Genomic DNA, 21,042 nt, shown 5'->3' on the forward strand with positions numbered 1-21,042 from the left:
CTACAGTGTGGACTAGAGCCTCTAGTAATAATGACAACCAGAGATTAACTGATGACTGCTGCCTACCTACCTGCTACCTCGCACTTACCAAAAAAGTACAGCTGAGACTAATGGGAATGTTGCTTGTTAACAGGTATTTTGTCATAAACCAAAATGTTGATGACATAAAATCTTAACCTGATGATGGCGCTAGATGAAAAGTCAGCATCTGCAAAGTCACTGCAATTCATTCTAGGCGGACACGGGTATCTACAGCAAATTTCGTCTCATTGGCACAAAAGTCAGGAGATCACAAGAGTTATTAGGATGCATCATCTGTGAACCATGAATATCCGGAACGAAATGTCAAGGCAATCCATAGCATAGTTATTGAGATATTTCTACTTAAGAAACCGCCAACAGATCAACATTACCATTCCCAGAGCCATGATTTTATTTCTCTTTGTTGTTTTTCCCTCAGCTGATTTGTGATTTGATGATATTTGATCAGTCGCATTCAAAATGTTCTGGCGCGAAACTGGTAGGAGAGGATAACTTGAAAACAATCATCACATGCATTGCAATCCTAACTGCTATATCATTAGGTCTAAGTGTGCGAGCGGATTCATTTACCGAGTCAACCTTCTACACAAATCACACTGGTCGGCCAAAGAGCCACAAGCCACATCTCATCTGAGACACCCCCCTTCCATTTAATGTCTGATTGCTGCGTTAAAAGGCCTTTACTGACAACAGAGGCAGAGAGGTGGAGAGAGAGAGCGAGAACGTCATGATGGAAGCTGTAATGGAATTTCAATGGGACAATCTCCCTGAGGTTGATGGAGGAATCACATTGAGAGTCAAAGAGCTGTGATTGCTCTGTACTGCCCTAAAGGCGCCAGGACTGATAGGACTCTGACCTCAACAGACATGATCAGTCTGCATTTGAATGTATCAAACACAACCTCTGCATTGCACAGAATTAAACTGAAACTTTTTTTTTTTTTGGTTAATCTTGGCCCCTCTCCGATATTGGTTTGGAGCTAACAAATTTCAAAATAAACCCCTGCATTGGTTTGAGCTAGTTTCTGAATTTCTGCTGATGTTTGTGTTTACACAGCCTCTGCAGTCGTATGGATTTCTTCACTATGCAAAGAAAATCTGTCTTAATTTCACAGAGAATACAAGAGGAAGAAGAAAAGAGTTATTATTTGTTAGTTTCAGTCAGCTTCACAGGAAGTTTTTAAAGGAATAGTTCAACATTTTTTAATATGCTTATTCAATTTGGGCGGCTGTGGCTCAGGAGTAGCGTAGGTCATCCACCAATCAGAGGGTTGGTGGTACGTGTGTGTTTGTTATAGAGAGGCGCTGTATAAATGGATGGGTGAATGTGACTTGTAGACTAGAAGAACACTATTAAAATGCAGCCTGTTTACCAATTTCTTGCTAAAAGTTAGATAAGAAGATCAATACCACTTAGCATAGCATAAACACTGGAATCATGGGACCTGACTCTAACGCTGTCCTTTTTTTCAATCTATACAAAAACTTAAAAGTAAAAATGACAAGTTGCTGTTTTATTATGTTAGGTTATGAACCCAAATATTTTTTGGCCAGGCACTGCAACGCCCTGTAAAATGAAAAGATTAAACAAAGGAGATACAACATGTTAATTAAGTGCTGGTTTTGCCATCTTGGGACTGGGAGTGGTATCAATCTTCTCATCTAACTCTCAGTAAGAAACAAAGAAGCATAATTCCCTAAATGTTAAATTATTAATTTTTTTCACATCCTAAACTAAAATATGCGGCAGCTGTATCATTATTATGAGCTGATATTTTCATCTAAGCAGTGCTAATTGCTGCTGATGGTTAATTTACAGTGAATGACAAATAATTCAGTTTAACTGGTTAAAGGTCTCATTTAATGATTCTAGTTGGGGTGAGGGTGAAGTTTTGCTCATGGTTCTTTAACCATCTGGCCCCTTTTTGTGCAAATCAACGTGACATTTATTTCCAGACGTGACACAATGAATTTCACATGAGACCAGCCTTTCCTAACATACATGCAAATCTGCGTCCTTGGCTTTGTCGTCCTCCAGGGCAACGTGACCTTCTCGTGCTCGCAGCCCCAGCTGGTGGCTTGCACCTTCCTGAGCTCCAGCAGCAGCTTCCTGTCGCTTCCATCAGCGGCGTCTGCCACGGGGGGCTTCTCTGTTCGCTTCCAGTTCAGGACATGGAATCCAGATGGGCTGCTGCTCTCTGTGCAGCTGAACCCGGAGCCCCAGAGACTGGAGCTGCAGATCAGGAACACCAGACTGCATCTGACCCTTCACAGCTCAGGACAACAGAAATCAGAGGTCTCCACTGGTGAGTCCACACACACATATACACGTGCGTGCATGTGCAAAGCACACACACATAAACATCACTTGTGTTTGAGAGGACCATCCCTGGCTCCTTACCTGGTATATTAGTATATTAGAAGTATTTTTTACGTCTGTTTTTGGTTAAAAAAATGGAGCTCTATTGTGAATAAGTGATTATGATAATCACATGTTGTAAACTAATATGTACTTTGGCTTAAAGGTTCACTGTGAAGTTTTTGATCACTATTAGTGCTGTGTAGCTGTTTTTCTATGGCTGGGTCAGTCTTTTGTTTATCTCATGCAGTCTGCAAGGCACCAGCACAGACGATGAAGAAAACATGCAAACAATGCCGGATTTAAAAAAATCCTTTGCTTCTTTTTTTCTGTGGAAAAAAAAAGCATTCAACACATTGCATAGAGCTCAAGGATGCGTTTTGGTGACTAACACTGAATGTGAACATTTTCTACATTAATTAAAAAACCTTGGGAGGAAGAAATGAGTTGAAACGTGGCAAAAGAACCACAGCCAGAGATCTGACCTCAAGCTTGACCTTAGAGATGAATATACTGGTGTGTTTTTTTTTTTTCCTTCTTACTTGGGGGGAACTTGAGACACACACGTCCACATGAGTGTGCTGACCCCAAAGCGCCCTATTTGTACAATGGAGTGCACAAAGTCTTACCCGGCTGCTTGTTTTTTTTTGAGCTTCAGTCAACTGAGGCAAACAAAGACGAGACAGTATCACCCCAATCCAAAATCTGGAAACAGGGCAGTGCTGAGTGGTGTGAGTAATTTTTATCTGACTTACTTTTGTCACCTTTGTCCCCAGTAAACTCAAAAACATTTCTTTTCACAGAGGAGTTCTCAGAGGAAAAATATCATCCAATCCTCCGTGTGGGATTGCTTAGCAGAGATAACACAGATAACTATGATTGTTTGGGTAAGCCAGGCTTTCAGCAGATGGTGGGCTGCGGGGAAATATGGATGGAGGAGACAACCACAGCTAGGGGACAATATTTCCATTCATATAATTTACCTCAAACTGCATTAAATTAACTGCTGTAGGGCCTATCAACGTTATAACCGTAGCACACGAGGAGTACGACCTCCTGGTGTTGTTTGCAATTATGGGTAAAATGAAAGTTTCACTGCAAATTAATTTAGCAGAGCAAAGAGGTAATCGCATATTAATTTTCATATGAATTGACTTCTCAGTAATTTGTTGTTTTTTTTTTTTTTTTTAAATCTATTTATTCACTCACTGATTATCATTAGGCTCTCTTCTTTTCCTTCCTCCTCGGGTGGGTTTTCGGAGGTCACAGATAAAAATTATTATTGAGCAGGCGCGCAGATAGCATCTTGGTTACAAATGGTTGGTTAGGGAAAGGGAGGCGCGGGGGGTGTGGTGGGGGAATTAATGCAGCTACTCAGCACAGAGAACATTAACATTTTAAACGTTCTGAGGGATAATCCCTGGGATCTAGTCTGCAAATGTGTGTAAAACGCAGACCTGCCCTCTGCGGATGCGCTGCATCAAACACAACACGTGGGGGGTAAATTCCCTAATTACACCAGGGTACCGGAGTGATGCCAGTCCAGTGTGAAAAAGGAGTGTGTGATCCCGGGAGCGGCTGGAAATCTTCCCCCTGTGAAGGATGTGCTGAATCATAACCAAAGTGGACTCACTGCTGGTGACTCTTAATTGCATGCTGTGTAGGATGAGGATCATTTTAAGTTGAAAGACTTACCTGTCGATGCCTCTTCAGCGTGCTACATGATCCTTTTTTTTAATCAGCTGCAAAATCATCATAATCATTAATAACTTGAAATTGTTGCACTATTAGTGAGAATGTATGCATCAGACAAAACTCTGTTAGCTCCCAGAAAAGAGGGAAAGCTGTGAATCTCAAACTGAGGAATTTAATTAAAAGCAAATCAAGTCACTAGATTATTGAGCACCTTTCTCACTACTTCCCTCCCAAGGCACAACAGTATCACATACCTCATAGCAATGTCAAATGTAGCGCAGTGGAGGTGTCTCAGTGCAATCATTAAACAGAGCTGCAGGGGCTCCACAAAGTTGTTGCAAATCAGGTAATCTTTCTATATTTAACTGTCCTCTTCTTCTCACATTTGAGTTTTATAAGAAATATAAAAAACTGTTTCCTTTTCATTCTGGCGTGTGGATAATGGGGTCGCTCAAGGATACATGCCATTGGCGATGTTTGATAAAATGCTGCGGGAGCACAAGAGCGTTAGTGTGGAAAGAATATCGATCTGTATCTTCCTCTGTTCAGCCCAGAAATTATCTCCATCAACAGCATGGGCTTAATTTTCATACAAGCAAACAAGCTTTGTCTTACAGTCAAACACAAGCGTCTACAAAGGGTAACAACTTCCAAAATGAGCTTTTGTTTCATTGGGCTTACGCTGCATCTACTGCCAGTTATGGCTGTCGAGGACCTGAGGCAGCAGCCACTGCAGCTCAGTGCAGTAATGGCTTGAAGCTGCCACATGAAACTGTATATTTCCCTGGGGGCTCAGAGATAGAGTCTCATACATGAGAAGAACAGGCAAACATTTTATTTTTCTTAAATGTGGAGTAACGGTGATGCAGATCGGCGATATGATACATAACACATTAGATCTGTGTACCATATAGTGCTAAGACCAGCAGCAGGATCATCAGCAAGGAGATCATGATATATGAGCTGAGCAGGGGGGAGAAAGGAAACTCCCACTGACGCTCGCCAGCAGTCCCTTGCGGCCACGCTGTTCATTCCATGAAACAGTCAATGGAGTGGAGAAAAACGCCCGTGGCACTCACAGTCTCGCGGCGTAAAAGGCTGTGCTGTAAGCGACAGGCACCAGTGGACTCAGTGTGGAAATCTCAAGTTTTCCCAAGAGCTTGGACATATCTGATTTTAGACTGTACTAAAATAACTCCCAAGGTGCATTCTGTGTGCCCGCCTGGTCCCCTTCAGAGCTCCCGAGCCGCAGCACAGCTCAATCTGGATGCAAATTTAGTCTGGGACCAGCGCAGTCTGGAGTGAGGTGTGGCTCGGTAATTTCAAGTCCCAGCTGTCACTGAGGCATTGTCCTCTTGAAAGCTACAGCTCTGTGAAGATGAGCTGTCACTGTCAATTTAAGAAGAAATGCTTTGTGGATTGAGCTGTGTTGGCTTATTACTCATCTTTAAACAGATTTTCAGCTTTTGGTCTCTAGGTAACAAAATATTACATTTTGGAATTTGTTTGAAAAATGATAAACACATTTGGATTTTCTTTCTATCAGAAGGGAAATTGTGGCATTTGAAGGAAATAAATTGGATGAAAAAATGCCAGTTCTGTGAAACAAAATGTTCAGAAATCAGGCGGGAAATTTGTTTAATGAGCATCAGGGTGATTATATGTAAAAGATTAAAAAGCGATTTGAGTAATTGGAGTTCAGATTTTTTTAAAAGAAATACCAACACACATTACGCTCACTACAATGTACACTTAATGGAAAGACAACTTCCGCACTAGTCCACTTATCAGTATGGATGTTGATGTATTCAGAGCCTTTACTTATGTAATAGTAACAATACTGGGGTCAGTTTTTTCTTGCGTAAAACTATGTACATATTGTCTTGAAAATGTTCTTAAATGCACATGAAAGCATCACAAGCTTTCAATCTGCAAACACGTCCTGTATTATTTTACTCTATAGTTCAATCAGGAGAAACTTCATTCTGAGGCAGCAAATAAACTTTTACTGCCATGTGCAAAACAAGAGGAAAAGCAAGATGTGAGTCTTTGGCGATTAGACCCCATTGTGATGTCATCAGTTCTGAAAAGGGGGTGAGGCTGTACAAAGTAATGGAAACTGCCCCCCCCCCCCCCCCCCCCCCCCCCCCCTTTTGCTCTTGGCGTCAATCACCACCACCTGCTCTGAGCAAGAAACCTTACAAATAGCCCCTTTAACATGAAAGCAGCATTGTAATGTTGCAGTTAATCAGAGTGGAGCTAATTTGAGCAGTTTTATCACTGTTGTGATTTATTTTACTGTGTAACAATGCATTATATTTGATAGGATTGTTATAGGTTTTCAGAATCTTAATCTGTTATGACACGAGTAACTATAGCTGTCAAACAACTGCAGTGATGTAAAAGGTACAAAAATAATCTGAACTATAGAAGGTATATGTATAAAATACAGCAGCTGTGCGCAGGACTTTGGTCATGTTACACCACAGGAAGAAATGCACCTACAGTATTTGTTGACGATAGTTAATTAACACCAAGAAGCTGACATTACAGTCACTCTTCCTCATTAAATGTTAACTTATTCTAGATGGTAAAATATTCAGCAAGAAGTTTGTTGACAAGTGATAGAGTGGAGAGGGGGGAGCCTGTGTTTGAGGCTGCGAGTGTGTGAGGAGGCTGGAGGCTCAGTGACTGTCTCTTGTGTCAGTGATGGGAAAACAACTGTGAGAGGGAGCGGTGCCAATAGGAAATTAGGGGATTTGGCAGCAGCCTTGGCAGGTATTACAAAAAATATCACTATCAAAAGTATCAAAAAAGTGAATCTTTAATTAAACCCAAACACCAGTGAAATGAATTAAACCCAAGCCATGTTTACCTGTGGCCACTGCTGCACGAAGCCCTGATAACACAAATGCTGGTGGGCGCTGAGAAAACTTGACCTCCGTGACTGAAACATTCAAAGGAAACAAAATGCAGGGGTATCCTCACAGCCTCCAGGGCTATGACAAATTACTCTCTGTGCTAACTAAAGTGTTTGCAAATGTGAACTATTTTCTCTTTAGTTCACAGAGTGAGTGACGGGCTGTGGCACTCTGTAAACCTTAACACGAGGAATCTACAGATCACTTTGGCTGTGGATGGTGAGCCATGCTCCACCACTGAACTGTGGGAACAAGTGGAATCAAGAGGCAACTTTTACTTTGGAGGTAAGCAGATTCCCACTATATTAAAGTGCCTTATTCTTTCTCTTGAAAGGTCCCATATTTTACACTTTCCCAGTGTTTATTTGAAGTGTTGATATCCATGAGAAAATATATTTGTGGTTTAAAGCCCTAAAAACTATCTCAATGTAGTTTTACATCTCCTCTCCCAGGCTTCTCTCTTGAGCTCTAGCAACAGCAGGTTTGTGAGGTAATCAGCCAGAAAACAGTCAGCCAGTCAGAAGAGAGCTTCAGAGCTTCTCTTCTGATTGGCTGATGTTTTTGGGTGATTGAATAAAGAATTCAGGTAAGCACTCAAGGAAACCAAATCTTGCACTTTTGGATGGTGGGTCCAGGTGGGCTGAGCTTGGGGCAGTAACTTCTTACTTGTGACATCACAAAGTTCCAGAAGTCCTGACGGCTGGTTTTAAGGCTCAGTTTCTGAATACAGACTGTGTGCATTTCTCTGTGGACTGAGGCTTTGATACTTTCACAGTATCAATATAGAACCTAGAGCTGCTTTATAATCAAAAAAGACACGGAAATCTCACTCTATACAATATGGTACCTTTAAATAAGTGTCTTTTAAGTCACTATCACCAAATGAGGCAACGCAATGGTGATTGAGCCTATGACCCACTGATAAGTTATATAAATGTTCTTGTATTTGACATTTTTATGAACTGGGTAGATGCAACAAAACTAAAAACAAAGGTGGTTCAAAAACAAACCTGCAATTACCGTGTATGGCCGAAACAGAGATCTTGCCACTTTAATTTTTACTTAACATGGAAATGTGGGATTCCCCTGGATGAGGTAATGGTCCAATATATATATATTATGATGAAGAAAGACATGCAGATCTCACTTAATACAATATGGGGTCTTTAACACACAAGGTAACAACATTTCTTGAGAGGTTTATTGTGCTTGTACAGTGAAACTAAAGGTTGCACCATGTGTCATTTCCAACCAGGCTGCCCCACCCTGGACTGCCAGGGCTCGACTCCGAGCTTCCAGGGGTGTATGCGACTCATGTTCATCAACAGCCAGCCAAGGAATCTCAGTCATGTGCAGCAAGGATTGTTGGGAAATTATAATGAGCTCCAGTTTGACACCTGCAATATAAGAGACAGGTAAAGTAGTTTAAATTTCTTATTTACAGTTTTGTGTAATGACAGGGCAGTTTTGAAAGGGAATTAAAAAAAAGAAAAAAAACCTCTGACATTCAGCAGACAAAATATGTCAGACGTAAAAGTCGGAGATACATTATCCAACTTGGCAGCAGAGTTATTCATGCACACATTGTTAATTTGTGAGTGGCAGTATGTTGTCTACAGAGCAGCCTGAAAGTCACTGACATCTTGTCCCACGGAGACAAACATGCTGACAGGATCATCCAATTAAATTGCAACAGAAACTCGGTAACACCTTCTCTGGCAGAACGCTATGCTAACAAGCTGCTCCCTACTGTCCTGCGTGGCATGCTGTCCCTCATTACCCCGCACAGCTGTGGGCCCTGTGAACGGGACCGACAGAACCTACGAGCTCTGTGAATGTCTGCATGTGGCTCGGAACATTTAAAAGAATGGGAAGAACATGCAAACTGCCATTTCTTCCCTTTGTATCTGCCCTTAGGAGAGTCTCCCCTTTGTCAAACTGCAAACTACCTTCTTTCTAGGCCAGATTGTTCGCTGTCGGAGGATGCAAACACAACAGTGCTGCCAGTCTGTTATGTCAGTGGGCGAAGGGATGCACTGTAGGAAATGACAAAACGATGGAATGAGATTGGGGGATTTTCTCAAGCTGAGATGCATACATCTATTGTAAGCATGAGTGGTTTTATTTTCTTTTTTGGTTTGTTTGTTGGTTTTTTTCCCTTAAAACTTAATATGTTGATGGATGATGGAGCAGAAAGTGGTGTGGAAAGTTGGCTGAAATAGAGAGTTTATAGTCTAAAAATCTCTTGATGAACACTTTCAGATGACAAGTAAAAATGAAAAATTCCAACCATTCACATCATATAGAGAAAAATCCTGAATGCAACACATCTTTGCCTTATCCTTGTGAAGCACTTTGTAATCTCTGACTTTGATGACTGCTATATAAATATACTTTGTCATTAATATTATATATTATTACCTACACATAACATCACAAGTGAGAGGACTTTAAACTGCATGAATTAATTTTTTTAGCCATTTTTGCACGTTGCTCATTTGCCAATTTACACATCACGCGGATATGATCCAACATTAACATCAGAGTCATGTTTTTGTTCAGTCTTCTCCTTTTTTTTTTTTTTTTTTTACTGTGATGTAGTCTCCATCTATTGAGGGAAAAATCTTGCTCTTTAGACATTAAATCTTCCACTTTCTTCAAAGGGCTACATGCTAACTGTGGCTGTCTGTCATCTGGTGCTGGGCATGTAGAGGACACTGGGTTTATCTACAAACAGCTGCCTGCTGCTGCTGGAACCAAGGCTGATGAGGACAGTGAACCTGTGTTATGAAACACAATGCGATGAATAAAAATTCTACTCATTTGTATAGCACCAAATCACAGTATACATTATCTCAAGGCACTTTAAAGAATAAATACATTACTGTAGAGAGAAACCCAACAGTTCCCACCATGAACAAACACTTGGTGACAGTTGAGAGAAAAAAAATCCCTTTTAACAGGAAGAAACCTCCAACAGAACCAGACTCAGGGTGGGCGGCCGTCTGCCTTGACCAGTCTGGAGAGAAATGGGGGCGGAGGAGACAACAAGCAGCTGTGTGTAGTTGTTATTTTAATGTATTCAAGCCCTGTCAGGCTGATGTTTCAATGAAAATAATAATAATAGCAATAATAACAGCAGCAATGATAGCAGCATCAATTAATAATAATAATGATAATAGTAATAATAATAATGAGTATTATTTCTGGATCCTGCAGCTCCGTAGTCAGAGATACTTGCAGAATGAGGACAGAGAGGAGAAGTACAAACTACAGCAGAGTGAAAACACAAAGTTAATGACATGCAGTAGTGTGATATAAATGCATAGAGAGAGAGAGAGAGAGAGAGAGAGAGAGAGAGAGAGAGAGAGAGAAGTGCTCAGTGCATCATGGGACTTCCCCCTGCAGCCTCAGCCTATCATGGAATAACTGAGGGATGGTTCAAGGCTTACCTGAACCAGCCCTAACTATCAGCTTTATTAAAGAGCACAGTTTTAAGCCTGACAGCTGAAGGCTTTGCCTCCCATTCTGCTCTTATAGACTCTGTGAACCACAACTAGTCCTGTATTTTGAAAGGAAAAAAAAAAGAGAAAAAGAAAATGCAGCTTTAAGTGTTGAGATAAAACTACTGTAGAAATAAAAAGGTGTGAAATCTAAATAATTACAAAACATTTCAATGTAATTTTTTTTCTCATACTTTCGCAAACATATTTACTTCATGATATATTTCTTTAAAGTACAAATAAAACAGCTTATCTACAGTCGATGCATTATGCAGCATGCAGTACTTTTTCTTTGTGATATATAGTTGATCTCTCTGTGCTGCGAGGACCTGACATGTGATGTTAGGCTGATGTTGCTGTTCGCTGCGTTGTCGTTAACTGTCATTTCACTCACTGTGGCAGATTAATGACCCCCGAGTACGAGAAAATTAACTTTTATCAGTGTTAATTTCCTTTTCTCTGTGTCTAATTAAATCTTGTGACTCAATTTGTGGTCAGCGTGGACTTAGGTACACTGGCTACTGTAATTTCATGACCTGTAAGGGCGTTCGCGAACACAAGAACAGAAAATAGCTTGATGGTAATTAAACCAATGGGTGCAACCTTATCTGTGTTGCGGCTGGCGTGCTCCGCTGCAGTTAATAGGTGAGAGATGAAAGTGTATGAAATTATAGATGCACGCTAGAAAGGCTGGCAATTATGTGAAACTGGAGGAGGCTTGAGGAAGGGACTATTAATCAGAATAGTGTGGTTTTAAAAAATTCTGTGAAGCACTCATTGTGGTGAAATCCCATTAACAGGCATTCTAGTCTGAAGGTGACAGTAATGCTTTTATTTTTAGAGGAACAGAGTGATGTCAGCTTTTATTCCCCCCCCCAAACTCAGACAAGGGCACGGTATGAGACGCCATCATTTCACAGTTGTTTGGGATTTTTAATGCAGCTTCACAAAACATGAATAAACAGCAAATTATTCTTTTGGGTGAGTTCAAAAGCTGCTGTTCATAACAGAAGACAAAAAGAATAAAGGGAACAGTGAACATGGGGTCTTGCTTACCTGATAAATAAAAGATCAGCTTTGTAAACACTAACAAAAGAAGCATCTCTGCTGACACCTTGTACACATGCTTCAGAGGTTTGTGTGATGTTTTGTTTGCCATCATTCTTGCTGTTCCTAATAGATTCATTTCTTTCATGAGCCAAATTGCTGGAAAATTGAAGATAAAGGTGTATTGGAAGTAAATTAGAGCTGCAATTATTAACGATTAGTCAAACGACAGGAAAATTAATCTGCCCACTTTTGGATTGTTGACAAAACAAACATTTATGTAGCTTTTTTGGCTGGACTGCAACAGCGGGGTCAGCCCTATAATGTAATGTCCCTGACTGACTGACTGACTGACTGAGTGAGTGATCATAATTACACCATTGATCAGCCGAATGCCACGTGATGATGTTGGAATTTCTGGCAAAGACAGTCTCTGTTCGGGGGGTGTTTAGAGCCTGCAGTGTTGCCAGCTTAGTTCACTGTCTCTAGATTTAGAGAATTTTTTCAAGCAGACTGGTAATAAACCTGGTACATGACTGGACTGTGTATGGATGCTGACAGGGGCTTAGGGCTACACCTCTTGTTACAGGAAGTCTACCGAGCCACTCTGGTTTCCTGCTCGGCAACTGCAGGGAAGCAGAGCACTGAGCCTCGCCTCCATAACAGCAAATAAACTACTTTAATTACATGTATCATTACTTAAGGGGGCAGAGGAATAACTGAACATTAGACACACCAAGCAGAGAGAGCAGGAGAGAGGGAGGGAGAGAACTGCTAAAGAAACTAGCAGATCTGAATAATATGTAAACAACAGAAAGGCTAGCAACTGGAAATAAGACATTACACTTACTTCAGCACAGCAATAAAATCCCTGTTAAGAAATAAAGGGTTTCTGTCCGATGAATCGCTAGATGGCTTTTAATTTGAAATGATTACAGGAATTGTTTAGTATGTTTTAACACATATTGTGGCAACTTTAACAAGGCAAATGGGAGCAACTGAAAATGAGGCTTTGTATTAAAATACAACTAGGACCAATTCTACATATCAAAGTGGTGAGGGAGTTAGAAATAAAAACCTGCCTCTAATAACAGCCTGTCACATTCTGGAGTTGAGGTAAATAAAGACTAAACTGTTGTGACTCCCAGATGGAGACTGTGCTCTGTGTGAGAGACAAAATAAGAAAGATAGTCTGTCTCTTCTAACTTTCTGTCTGAGCGATCATCTTACAGTAAATACAGCTGAAATCACGGCCCAGTCTTTGTCTTTAATTTATGTGTTTGGTGGTTTTTGTCAGATGATTTTGCAGTTATAAAATTTTATTTTACAATACGCTGTCCATAAACAAGGTTTTGAATATTCTCTGACAGTTGATTAAATAGAGAATGATGACCACTATCAATTATGAAACTTGTTGTTTTTCAGATGCCTTCCTAACCTGTGTGAGCATGGAGGCCGCTGCTCTCAGACATGGAGCTCCTTCTCCTGCGACTGCTCGGGAACTGGATACTCCGGAGCGACTTGTCACAACTGTGAGCAGTTCATCTCACCTTCTTTCCTTCACCTTGTCTCAAACCTGCTATCACAGCCTCTGCTACTTTCCCCCATTTATTCCAGGTCTACTGAGCTGTGTCATTTGATTCAGTGCGCACATCTTCACCTGTCTTGCTTATAGCTTTCTTTCGTTATGTGCAGCTGCTTCAACCTGACGTGACCTCACCATCATTGCTGCTAGTCTCGCTTTCAAATTTCTGAGAACCTGTTTTTTTTTTTTTTTGTCTGTATCCTTAAATAGCTCTAGACTGAGTTTAGACTGACTGTATGTGTAAGGGTGTCAGTTTTTGACGCCCCCCCCCCCCAACATCACCTTGATATTGGCTGTGGAGGCTGATGTTGGAAACTATGTGTGAAATTGCCCTGCCCCAGCATACTGATTTCTTGTTTATATATGCAGGCAAATGCAGTTTTCTTCACACGTCAGAAGGGAACATGACAGAAAAGAGCATCTGCTGAATTAAAAATAGGCGCCTTTTTTTTTCCAGCTCAACTGTCATCAACTTCCCCAAAAACACATTTTCTATCTACAGCTCACACTTTAATGTCTGAGACCTGAGTGTTTGGAACCAATCACCAAACGCCTGTTAGGGCTGAGACAGTGTGGACATTTTTTTTTTTTTTTTTTTTTTTTTTGCTTCTCCAAACTGAAAAAGTGAAAATACAAAAACAAATGTGTAAGGAAAAGGTTGTTTTTTTCCCCACTAGCTTAAGCAACATATGTAAGCACATCGGGCTAACAAGCTAACTACAGAAAGGACTGAATTAAGTATTTCTTCCAAAGGCAAGCAGGATTTCATACTGAATTATTTTGGTGGGCTACAAGCTACGAACCTTCACAAGAGCACATGCACTAGAATATGTAGTATGGAAGCCAGCTGGGATGGTACTACACTGTAAAAGAGCACAAGCTAATGTTATAATTTGATTTTGCCAAGACACCATTCCCCAAACACATTGGTTAGTCCTCACCCTAAACGCCTCTTCAAAAGCCTTTTGTAAGCTTTTCTGTGTAGGGAGTGACACATGTTTTTTTGAAAGCACGAACAGTAAAGCATAAATCAAAAGTCTTTCTTGTTCGTCCAAGTATTTACCAGCCCAGGAGCTGTCTGTAGAGGCTACAGGGAAAAAAATCTGCTGCACTGAAGGTTCCCATGAGCTCAGTGGCCTCCATAATTCTTAAGTTGAAGAAATTCATAACAACCAGGAGTCTTTGTAGAGCTAGCCACCCGGCTAAACTGAGCAATCAGGTGAGAAGGGCCTTGTTAAGAAAGGAGACCAAGAACTTGATGGTCACTCAGGCTGTGCTCCAGAGAACCTGTGTGAAGATGAGGGGTCTTTCTTTCTGAAAGCAGTGTACATAGATCATCATTTGTTGAGGATACTTTTATCTGTACTCTTTTAGGATGATATATGTACTCATCCAGTGCGTTTTACAAATACTTGGAATTTTCTAGGTAGATACACCTTGTAAAATCTCCAAGCTAGATGTGTCATTTTAGCCATCATGGGCTCAACCAGAATCCTACTTTTGTCCTCTGTCTTAAAGGAGCCCGGTGTTACAAACATTACCAAGAATGTTAAATGATAAAGCTGCCTGTTTTATGACTGTAAACTACGTGCTGTGCAACAACAGACAGCAACAGGCGTAGCAAGATCAACAAACGGAGGCGGGCTAAGCCAGTTTGGTGATTGGTTTCAGATACTTTAATGTGGAGGATTACATGTCCTGTAAGCAGTGAGAAAATAACATTTGGTTGAAGCATCCCCTTCCCTTCGGTAACGTTTTAGGGATACATGCTTCTGACTGGACGGTGGATTTTACTGTAAATAAATTCAGGCCTTTCAGAAGTCATTTGTACTGTGGCATCCACATAGGAGTGTTGATGTGCTGTCAATGTTAATTCAGAGCAACAGCTGCTAAAAAGTGGATATAGATAGATCAGTAACATGTCACCAGTGGCAACGGCTTCACTCATTTAAAAGTATGAGAACAATACATTAACAATGAGTATGTGTGCAGTCAGATGAGCCAGGCAACTGAAAGCTGTTGGAGTGTGGGCTGACTTGTGTCCCCGCTGTGCTTCTTCCAGCCATTTACGAGTCGTCCTGCGAGGCCTACAAGCTGATTGGCAGCTCCTCGGGCTTCTACTCCATCGATCCAGATGGGAGTGGTCCCCTGGGGCCCACACAGGTATACTGCAACATGACAGGTGAGATCACTTTAGTCCACATGTTGTCACCTTTACTCTTTTTGAGTTTCACCTGAGAACTGGCAGAAAGTTCAGAGTCCACTCACTTAAAGATCACTCCGCATTGATCTGCAGCACGACAGCTGCCTGACAGTTTACCATGCAGTAAGCAATCATTACGGTCACTGAGGGCAACTCCTGAGAGTTTATCTGTGGCAAGTCAATATCTTTTGTAAATGTCCATGTGATTACACTGCATCAATTCACTTTCTTAAATAGTCATTTAATCTATAATATGAGAATAAACTATTATTTTCTTTTTTATTATTAATAATAATGTAAATAACAGGAAAAAAATCAATGAATAACCATAGTAATTTTTATCACTGACTTCTAAGGCCTTAAACTGCCTCACTCCCATTTGCATGTCAGATGTATTTACATGGTTTATCCCCACCCAAAGGAGCCATGCTGGTCACCCCGAGGCCAAGGCTTGTGAGTAAGGGTGCCAGGTCTTTTGCTATTAGAGCCCCCACTCTCTGAGACTCTCTCCCATCTGAAGTCAGACGCTTTTACTCATTAATTTCTTTTAAGTCTCTTCTGAAAATGAATCTCTTTGTGTCAACCATTGGTAACGTTTGACGTGTGTTGTTTTATTGCTAATTACTATTCTTACATATTCTGTTGCATTTCTTCACTGGTCGTCAGATCCTCTTTGCATAGTGTTTATATATTTATACTGTTCTGCTCTTATTTACTCGCTCATATACATCTACTTCGACAATGCCATTTCGCTTTTGTCTGATAATATCTTTCTCTAAAACACTTAGCGCACTATTATTTTTATTATTATTATTATTATTAGTAGTAGTAGAAGTAGTAGTAGTAGTATTGGCATGAATGTACATGTAAAAAGGGAATATATAACAGAGATAAGAGAATTTAACAACAGATTTATTTAAACAATCTCAAGGACCTAATAAAGCTCCAAGGTCCATCAAAGCCTCCGGTTCATCCTCTTCATGGTTGAGAATTAATGCTGCCAGCTCCAATGATAACAAGTCCTTAAAGTCCGTACACCAGATAGGAAAACCTGTGCTATGACTCTTTCATAGGTTTCATATCTTTATTAAATGGACATGACAATTAATATCATATTCATTAATATCCAACTAAAGCTTGACAACCATGCCAACACAGTTTGGATAATTTGGTCAATCTTCATCCATGTGTAGTATTTTTATTTGCAGAATCTTGTATCTGACATAATTTGATATATTTGTTGCATACCCATTGTGTTAATGTCATGTAGTTTGTCACCAGCATCACAAGTCATTATGTTTATATAACATTCTGTCTTATGAAATTATTATCTTGCCCCAGGAAAATTATGCAAACATCTTTTGGTTGTGTTGGCCACAAGACAGATCTTGTCACTGAAATCAGCCATGTAGAAGCTATGACTTCCCAGATTAAAAAGTGTCATGACAAGTAGCAAAGTGGCAAGATCACAGTTCAACAAGCTTAGTCTAAAGCCCCACTAGTGGCCTCTAGAGGCTACAGTTGTCATGTGGTCATTAAAGTCTAAAAATCCCTGTGGAAGCATTAATCTGCTGAGTTAGCGTCATAGCAGCGTGCCAGTAAGTTATGACATATTGTATGCAAAGCTGACATTGAAGTTATAATGGTGCAATAGTGTTAACTGTTAATCCTCAGGAAAGCATAAAGGTTTGAATAAATTTAATTGCGGTCCACAAATTATAGTTGGATTTTTTTCTTTGTGTACAAGTGGTTATTTTCATCTACATAAACACATTGGTATTCATCGTGTGGTGAACACAAATTTTCTCATTGATTTTAAGAAATACTATCATCCTGATGTTTATGTGTTGCTCAAGGGGAAATCCTTGACCTCTTGGTAAAGGAAGAGGAAAGTTAAGAAAGGAGTCAATAAAATTATTACAAATCCTGCTCTGGGCAGCATAAATATCCGTACCAAACTTTACGACAGTTTGAGTTTTGGAGACAACTGATGTACTCACATTCCTAGTTGGCTTTAAATTATTCACAATATATAATTAATGTAATTTAGCAATTTGGTTCCGCCTGCATGCAAATGTAATATACAGTTGAAACCAGAAGTTTACATACACTATATAAAAAGGCACATAACCTTTTTTTTCTCACCATAGAACATTAAATCAGATGAAACTTTTCCTGTTTTGGGTCAATTAGGATTACCAAAATTATTTCTATTTGCTAAATGCCAGAATAATGAGAAAAGACAAATTTTATTACTTTCTTCAAAGTTAGAAGTTGACATACACTAAGATTACTATGTCTTTAAACACTTTGGGAAAGCCCAGATGATAATGTCATGTCTTTGGAAGCCTCTGATAGGTTTATTGACAACATTTGAGTTAATTAGAGGGACACCTGTGGATGTATTTTAAGGCACACCTGAAACACACTGCTTCTTTGTGTAACATCATGGGAAAATCAAAAGAAATCAGCCAAGATATCAGGAAGAGAATTGTGGACTTGCACAAGTCTGGTTCCTCCTTGGGAGCAATGTCCAGATGCCTGAAGGTGCCACGTTCATCTGTTCAAACAATTATACGCAAGTATAAACACCAGGGGAATGTCCAGCCATCATACCGCTCAGGAAGGAGACGGGTTCTGTGTCCCAAAGATGAACGTACTTTGGTCTGAAATGTGCATATCAACCCAAGAACAAAAGCAAAAGACCTTGTGAAGATGCTGGCTGAAGCTGGTAAGAGAGTGTCATTATCAACAGTGAAACGAGTCCTGTACCGACATGGGCTGAAAGGCCACTCTCCCAGGAAGAAGCCATTACTCCAAAAGAAACATAAAAAAGACAGATTACAGTTTGCAAATGCACACAGGGACAAAGACCTTAATTTTTGGAGACATGTCCTGTGGTCTGACGAAACTAAAATTGAACTTTTTGGCCATAATGACCATCGATACATTTGGAGGAAAAAGGGGGAAGCTTGCAAGCCTGAGAACACTATCCCAACTGTGAAATATGGGGGTGGCAGCATCATGTCGTGGGGTTGTTTTGCTGCAGGAGGGACTGGTGCACTTCATAAAATAGATGGCATCATGAGGAAAGAACATTATGTGGAAATACTGAAGCAACATCTCAAGACATCAGCCAGGAAGTTAAAGCTTGGGCGCAAATGGATTTTCCAAATGGACAATGACCCTAAGCATACTGCCAAACTGGTTACAAAGTGGCTTAAGGATAACAAAGTGTTTTGGAGTGGCCATCACAAAGCCCTGATCTCAATCCTATTGAAAATTTATGGGCAGAGCTGAACAGGCATGTGCGAGCAAGGCGGCCTACAAACTTGGCTCAGTTACACCAGCTCTGTCAGGAGGAATTGGCCAAAATTCCTGCAAACTATTGTGAGAAGCTTGTGGAAGCGTATCCAAAGCGTTTGACCCAAGTCATACAATTTAAAGGCAATGCTACCAAATACTACTGAAATGTATGTAAACTTCTGACTCTCAAGAAAGTAATAAAAAATTGTCTAAAAAATTATCTCTCTCATTATTCTGGCATTTTTATATAGTGTATGTAAACTTCTGGTTTCAACTGTATATTGAACATATATAGTAGATATATTGAATTTCCATATATGATCTATATGTACATATAAATAAAAGACATTAAATTATATATGAAACCTATTAGAAATTGGAACATACAATATATGTTGATATTATATACAGTGGGGTCCAAAAGTCTGAGACCACTTTCCAGAATGTAGAAATAGACATATTTAAAATTAATAAGAAATGAACAAAATATATATCAGCATATATCATTTTTATATGGATGTTGTTTTTATAAGCCTGCATACATGAATTATAAAGTTATACCATATAAAAATTCAACATATAGATTTTTTTTTTAATATAGATGATATAGGGACATATATGGCATATATTATATGTCTGTATGGGTGTAACCAGTTTCATGTTAGCAGTGTACAAGCAAAGGCTTTTAATTTAGAAACTCAAACCTTTCATTTTATCATCCCATCAAACCTGTTGTATCGGTGTGATCTTCTGAAGACAAGTACACCATGTGCTCTGTATCACCTGGACTGTCACCTGAAATGTGACATCTGACAGACAGGGAGAGGGACACAACCTGATCCACGTCCTCGTGACATGTAGGACAAAACATATTCCATAAAGTTTTGACTCTCTGGAGACAGGATTCATCAGTTGGCTGTCACAACTTTCCCAGCAACTTTGTCCTCTGCAAGGTTAATGTACCGGTGATGTCATTACAGAGGAGACGCTGCCATCTATTGCTGTCTGCTGCCAGCGTTTAATGTTTTCAGTCTTCCCCTCACAAATTGGAATTGTTTGGCAGCAGCTACGCCTTGGCTTGACCTCAATTAAAGAATCTATTAGAGATGTAAATAACTGTAAGCCTCACTACCTATTGTGAATAATCACAAAGCGGAGAGGGATTTCCTCTAAGGCAGAGTAAACATGAAAACCACAACGAAAATTGAGTGGGGATGGAAATAAGATGGTGTCCTCATGTGATTTTATCACACAAACTGTTGACTCCCATTTAAAGTAAATGCATATAAATCAGTCAGAAAGAGTTTTTGGCTGGACAGCAACAGCAGGGCCAGTCCTATAAATGTGATTGTCGCTGACTGAGTGACTGAGTGATGAAGTTACACCATTGGTCTGCCCTGTGTCATGGGTCAACCCATTAAAAAAAGTGAGCAGTGCCAGCAGTGTAAAACCACACAACTGCAGGGGGCAATGTCATCATATGCTTGTAGACGCATGGAAGAAACATGAGCTGTTAGCTGTTAGTTAACTGTAAAATGGATAAGTTGCATCTCATCTCCGGGTTGGTGCTCCTGTAAAGTGTTGGAGCCTCGGTGTAAGACGCTTCGATTGCTGATTGTGTGTTTTTGAAACTCATTTCAGGGCTTCACTCTCTCTTGCATCCCTGAGCGTAGTGTAGCCACAGTGTTTGTGATTTAACAGCACCGTGCTGGGCAGGTGACATGTGCGTTTACAGCGTTTGTTCTCTGAAGGACTTCACTGCACGGAGAACGGGCCAGAATTAGCGTGTTCACTCAGGTGTTGTGTTTACATCAGTGCTGATTGGAGCCGGAGACGATAAATACATGCATCTACTGCAGAATCATTTGACCCCAGAGTACACGCCGATCGTAACCTTTTACATTGCAGACAAAAGGCCGATGTTAGCAGGTCTTAGCCGGCTTTTTTACAAGTGTAAATATGACTTGAGTGATCATTTTAAAGGTTAATACAACTGAAATCACAGCACAGTGTTTGTCGTTAGTTTATGTGGTGATTTTAATAGTGCAGAGCTTGGAAATGGCTCGTAAGTGACAGGTTAACATTTAGCCTTAATGAGCCACGTTTCAGTCACTGTTTCAAACCTGTTACGTTGTCTGACAACAGAAGCAGAAAAACATGAATGAGAACAGCTTTACTGGGAATTCAGCTGTATTGAAATACTGCATATATGAGCACGGAGAGCTGGACAGTAGCAAACAGACAAAGGGCTGAAACTGGCTGACAACAAATAGGAAGTAGTCCAGCCATATACTCCATTACTACCTGGTCTTCTTGGGATGTTTGAGGTTTTAATTTCACAGATAATGGAGTCAAACTAATGCATGGTAACAAGTGTATTT

The 21,042-nt window shown here is 40.2% G+C and overlaps 1 protein-coding gene across 1 annotated transcript in view; it reads left to right on the forward strand.

Annotated features, from left to right (window-relative positions):
• Positions 1-21,042, forward strand: part of LOC139623759 (contactin-associated protein-like 5) — an 87,637-nt gene that overhangs the window by 38,162 nt on the left and 28,433 nt on the right. The window contains exons 8-12 of the mRNA XM_071482252.1: positions 2,081-2,348; positions 7,159-7,302; positions 8,273-8,432; positions 12,993-13,099; positions 15,215-15,334. Of these exons, the coding sequence (XP_071338353.1) occupies positions 2,081-2,348; positions 7,159-7,302; positions 8,273-8,432; positions 12,993-13,099; positions 15,215-15,334 (799 nt within the window). The remainder of the gene's footprint in view (positions 1-2,080; positions 2,349-7,158; positions 7,303-8,272; positions 8,433-12,992; positions 13,100-15,214; positions 15,335-21,042) is intronic.

Source organism: Trachinotus anak, unplaced genomic scaffold, assembly GCF_046630095.1.
Source record: "Trachinotus anak isolate AG129_WGS33_773 ecotype Australia unplaced genomic scaffold, CSIRO_AGI_Tana_v1 ptg000001l, whole genome shotgun sequence".
Taxonomy (NCBI): Eukaryota; Metazoa; Chordata; class Actinopteri; order Carangiformes; family Carangidae; genus Trachinotus; species Trachinotus anak.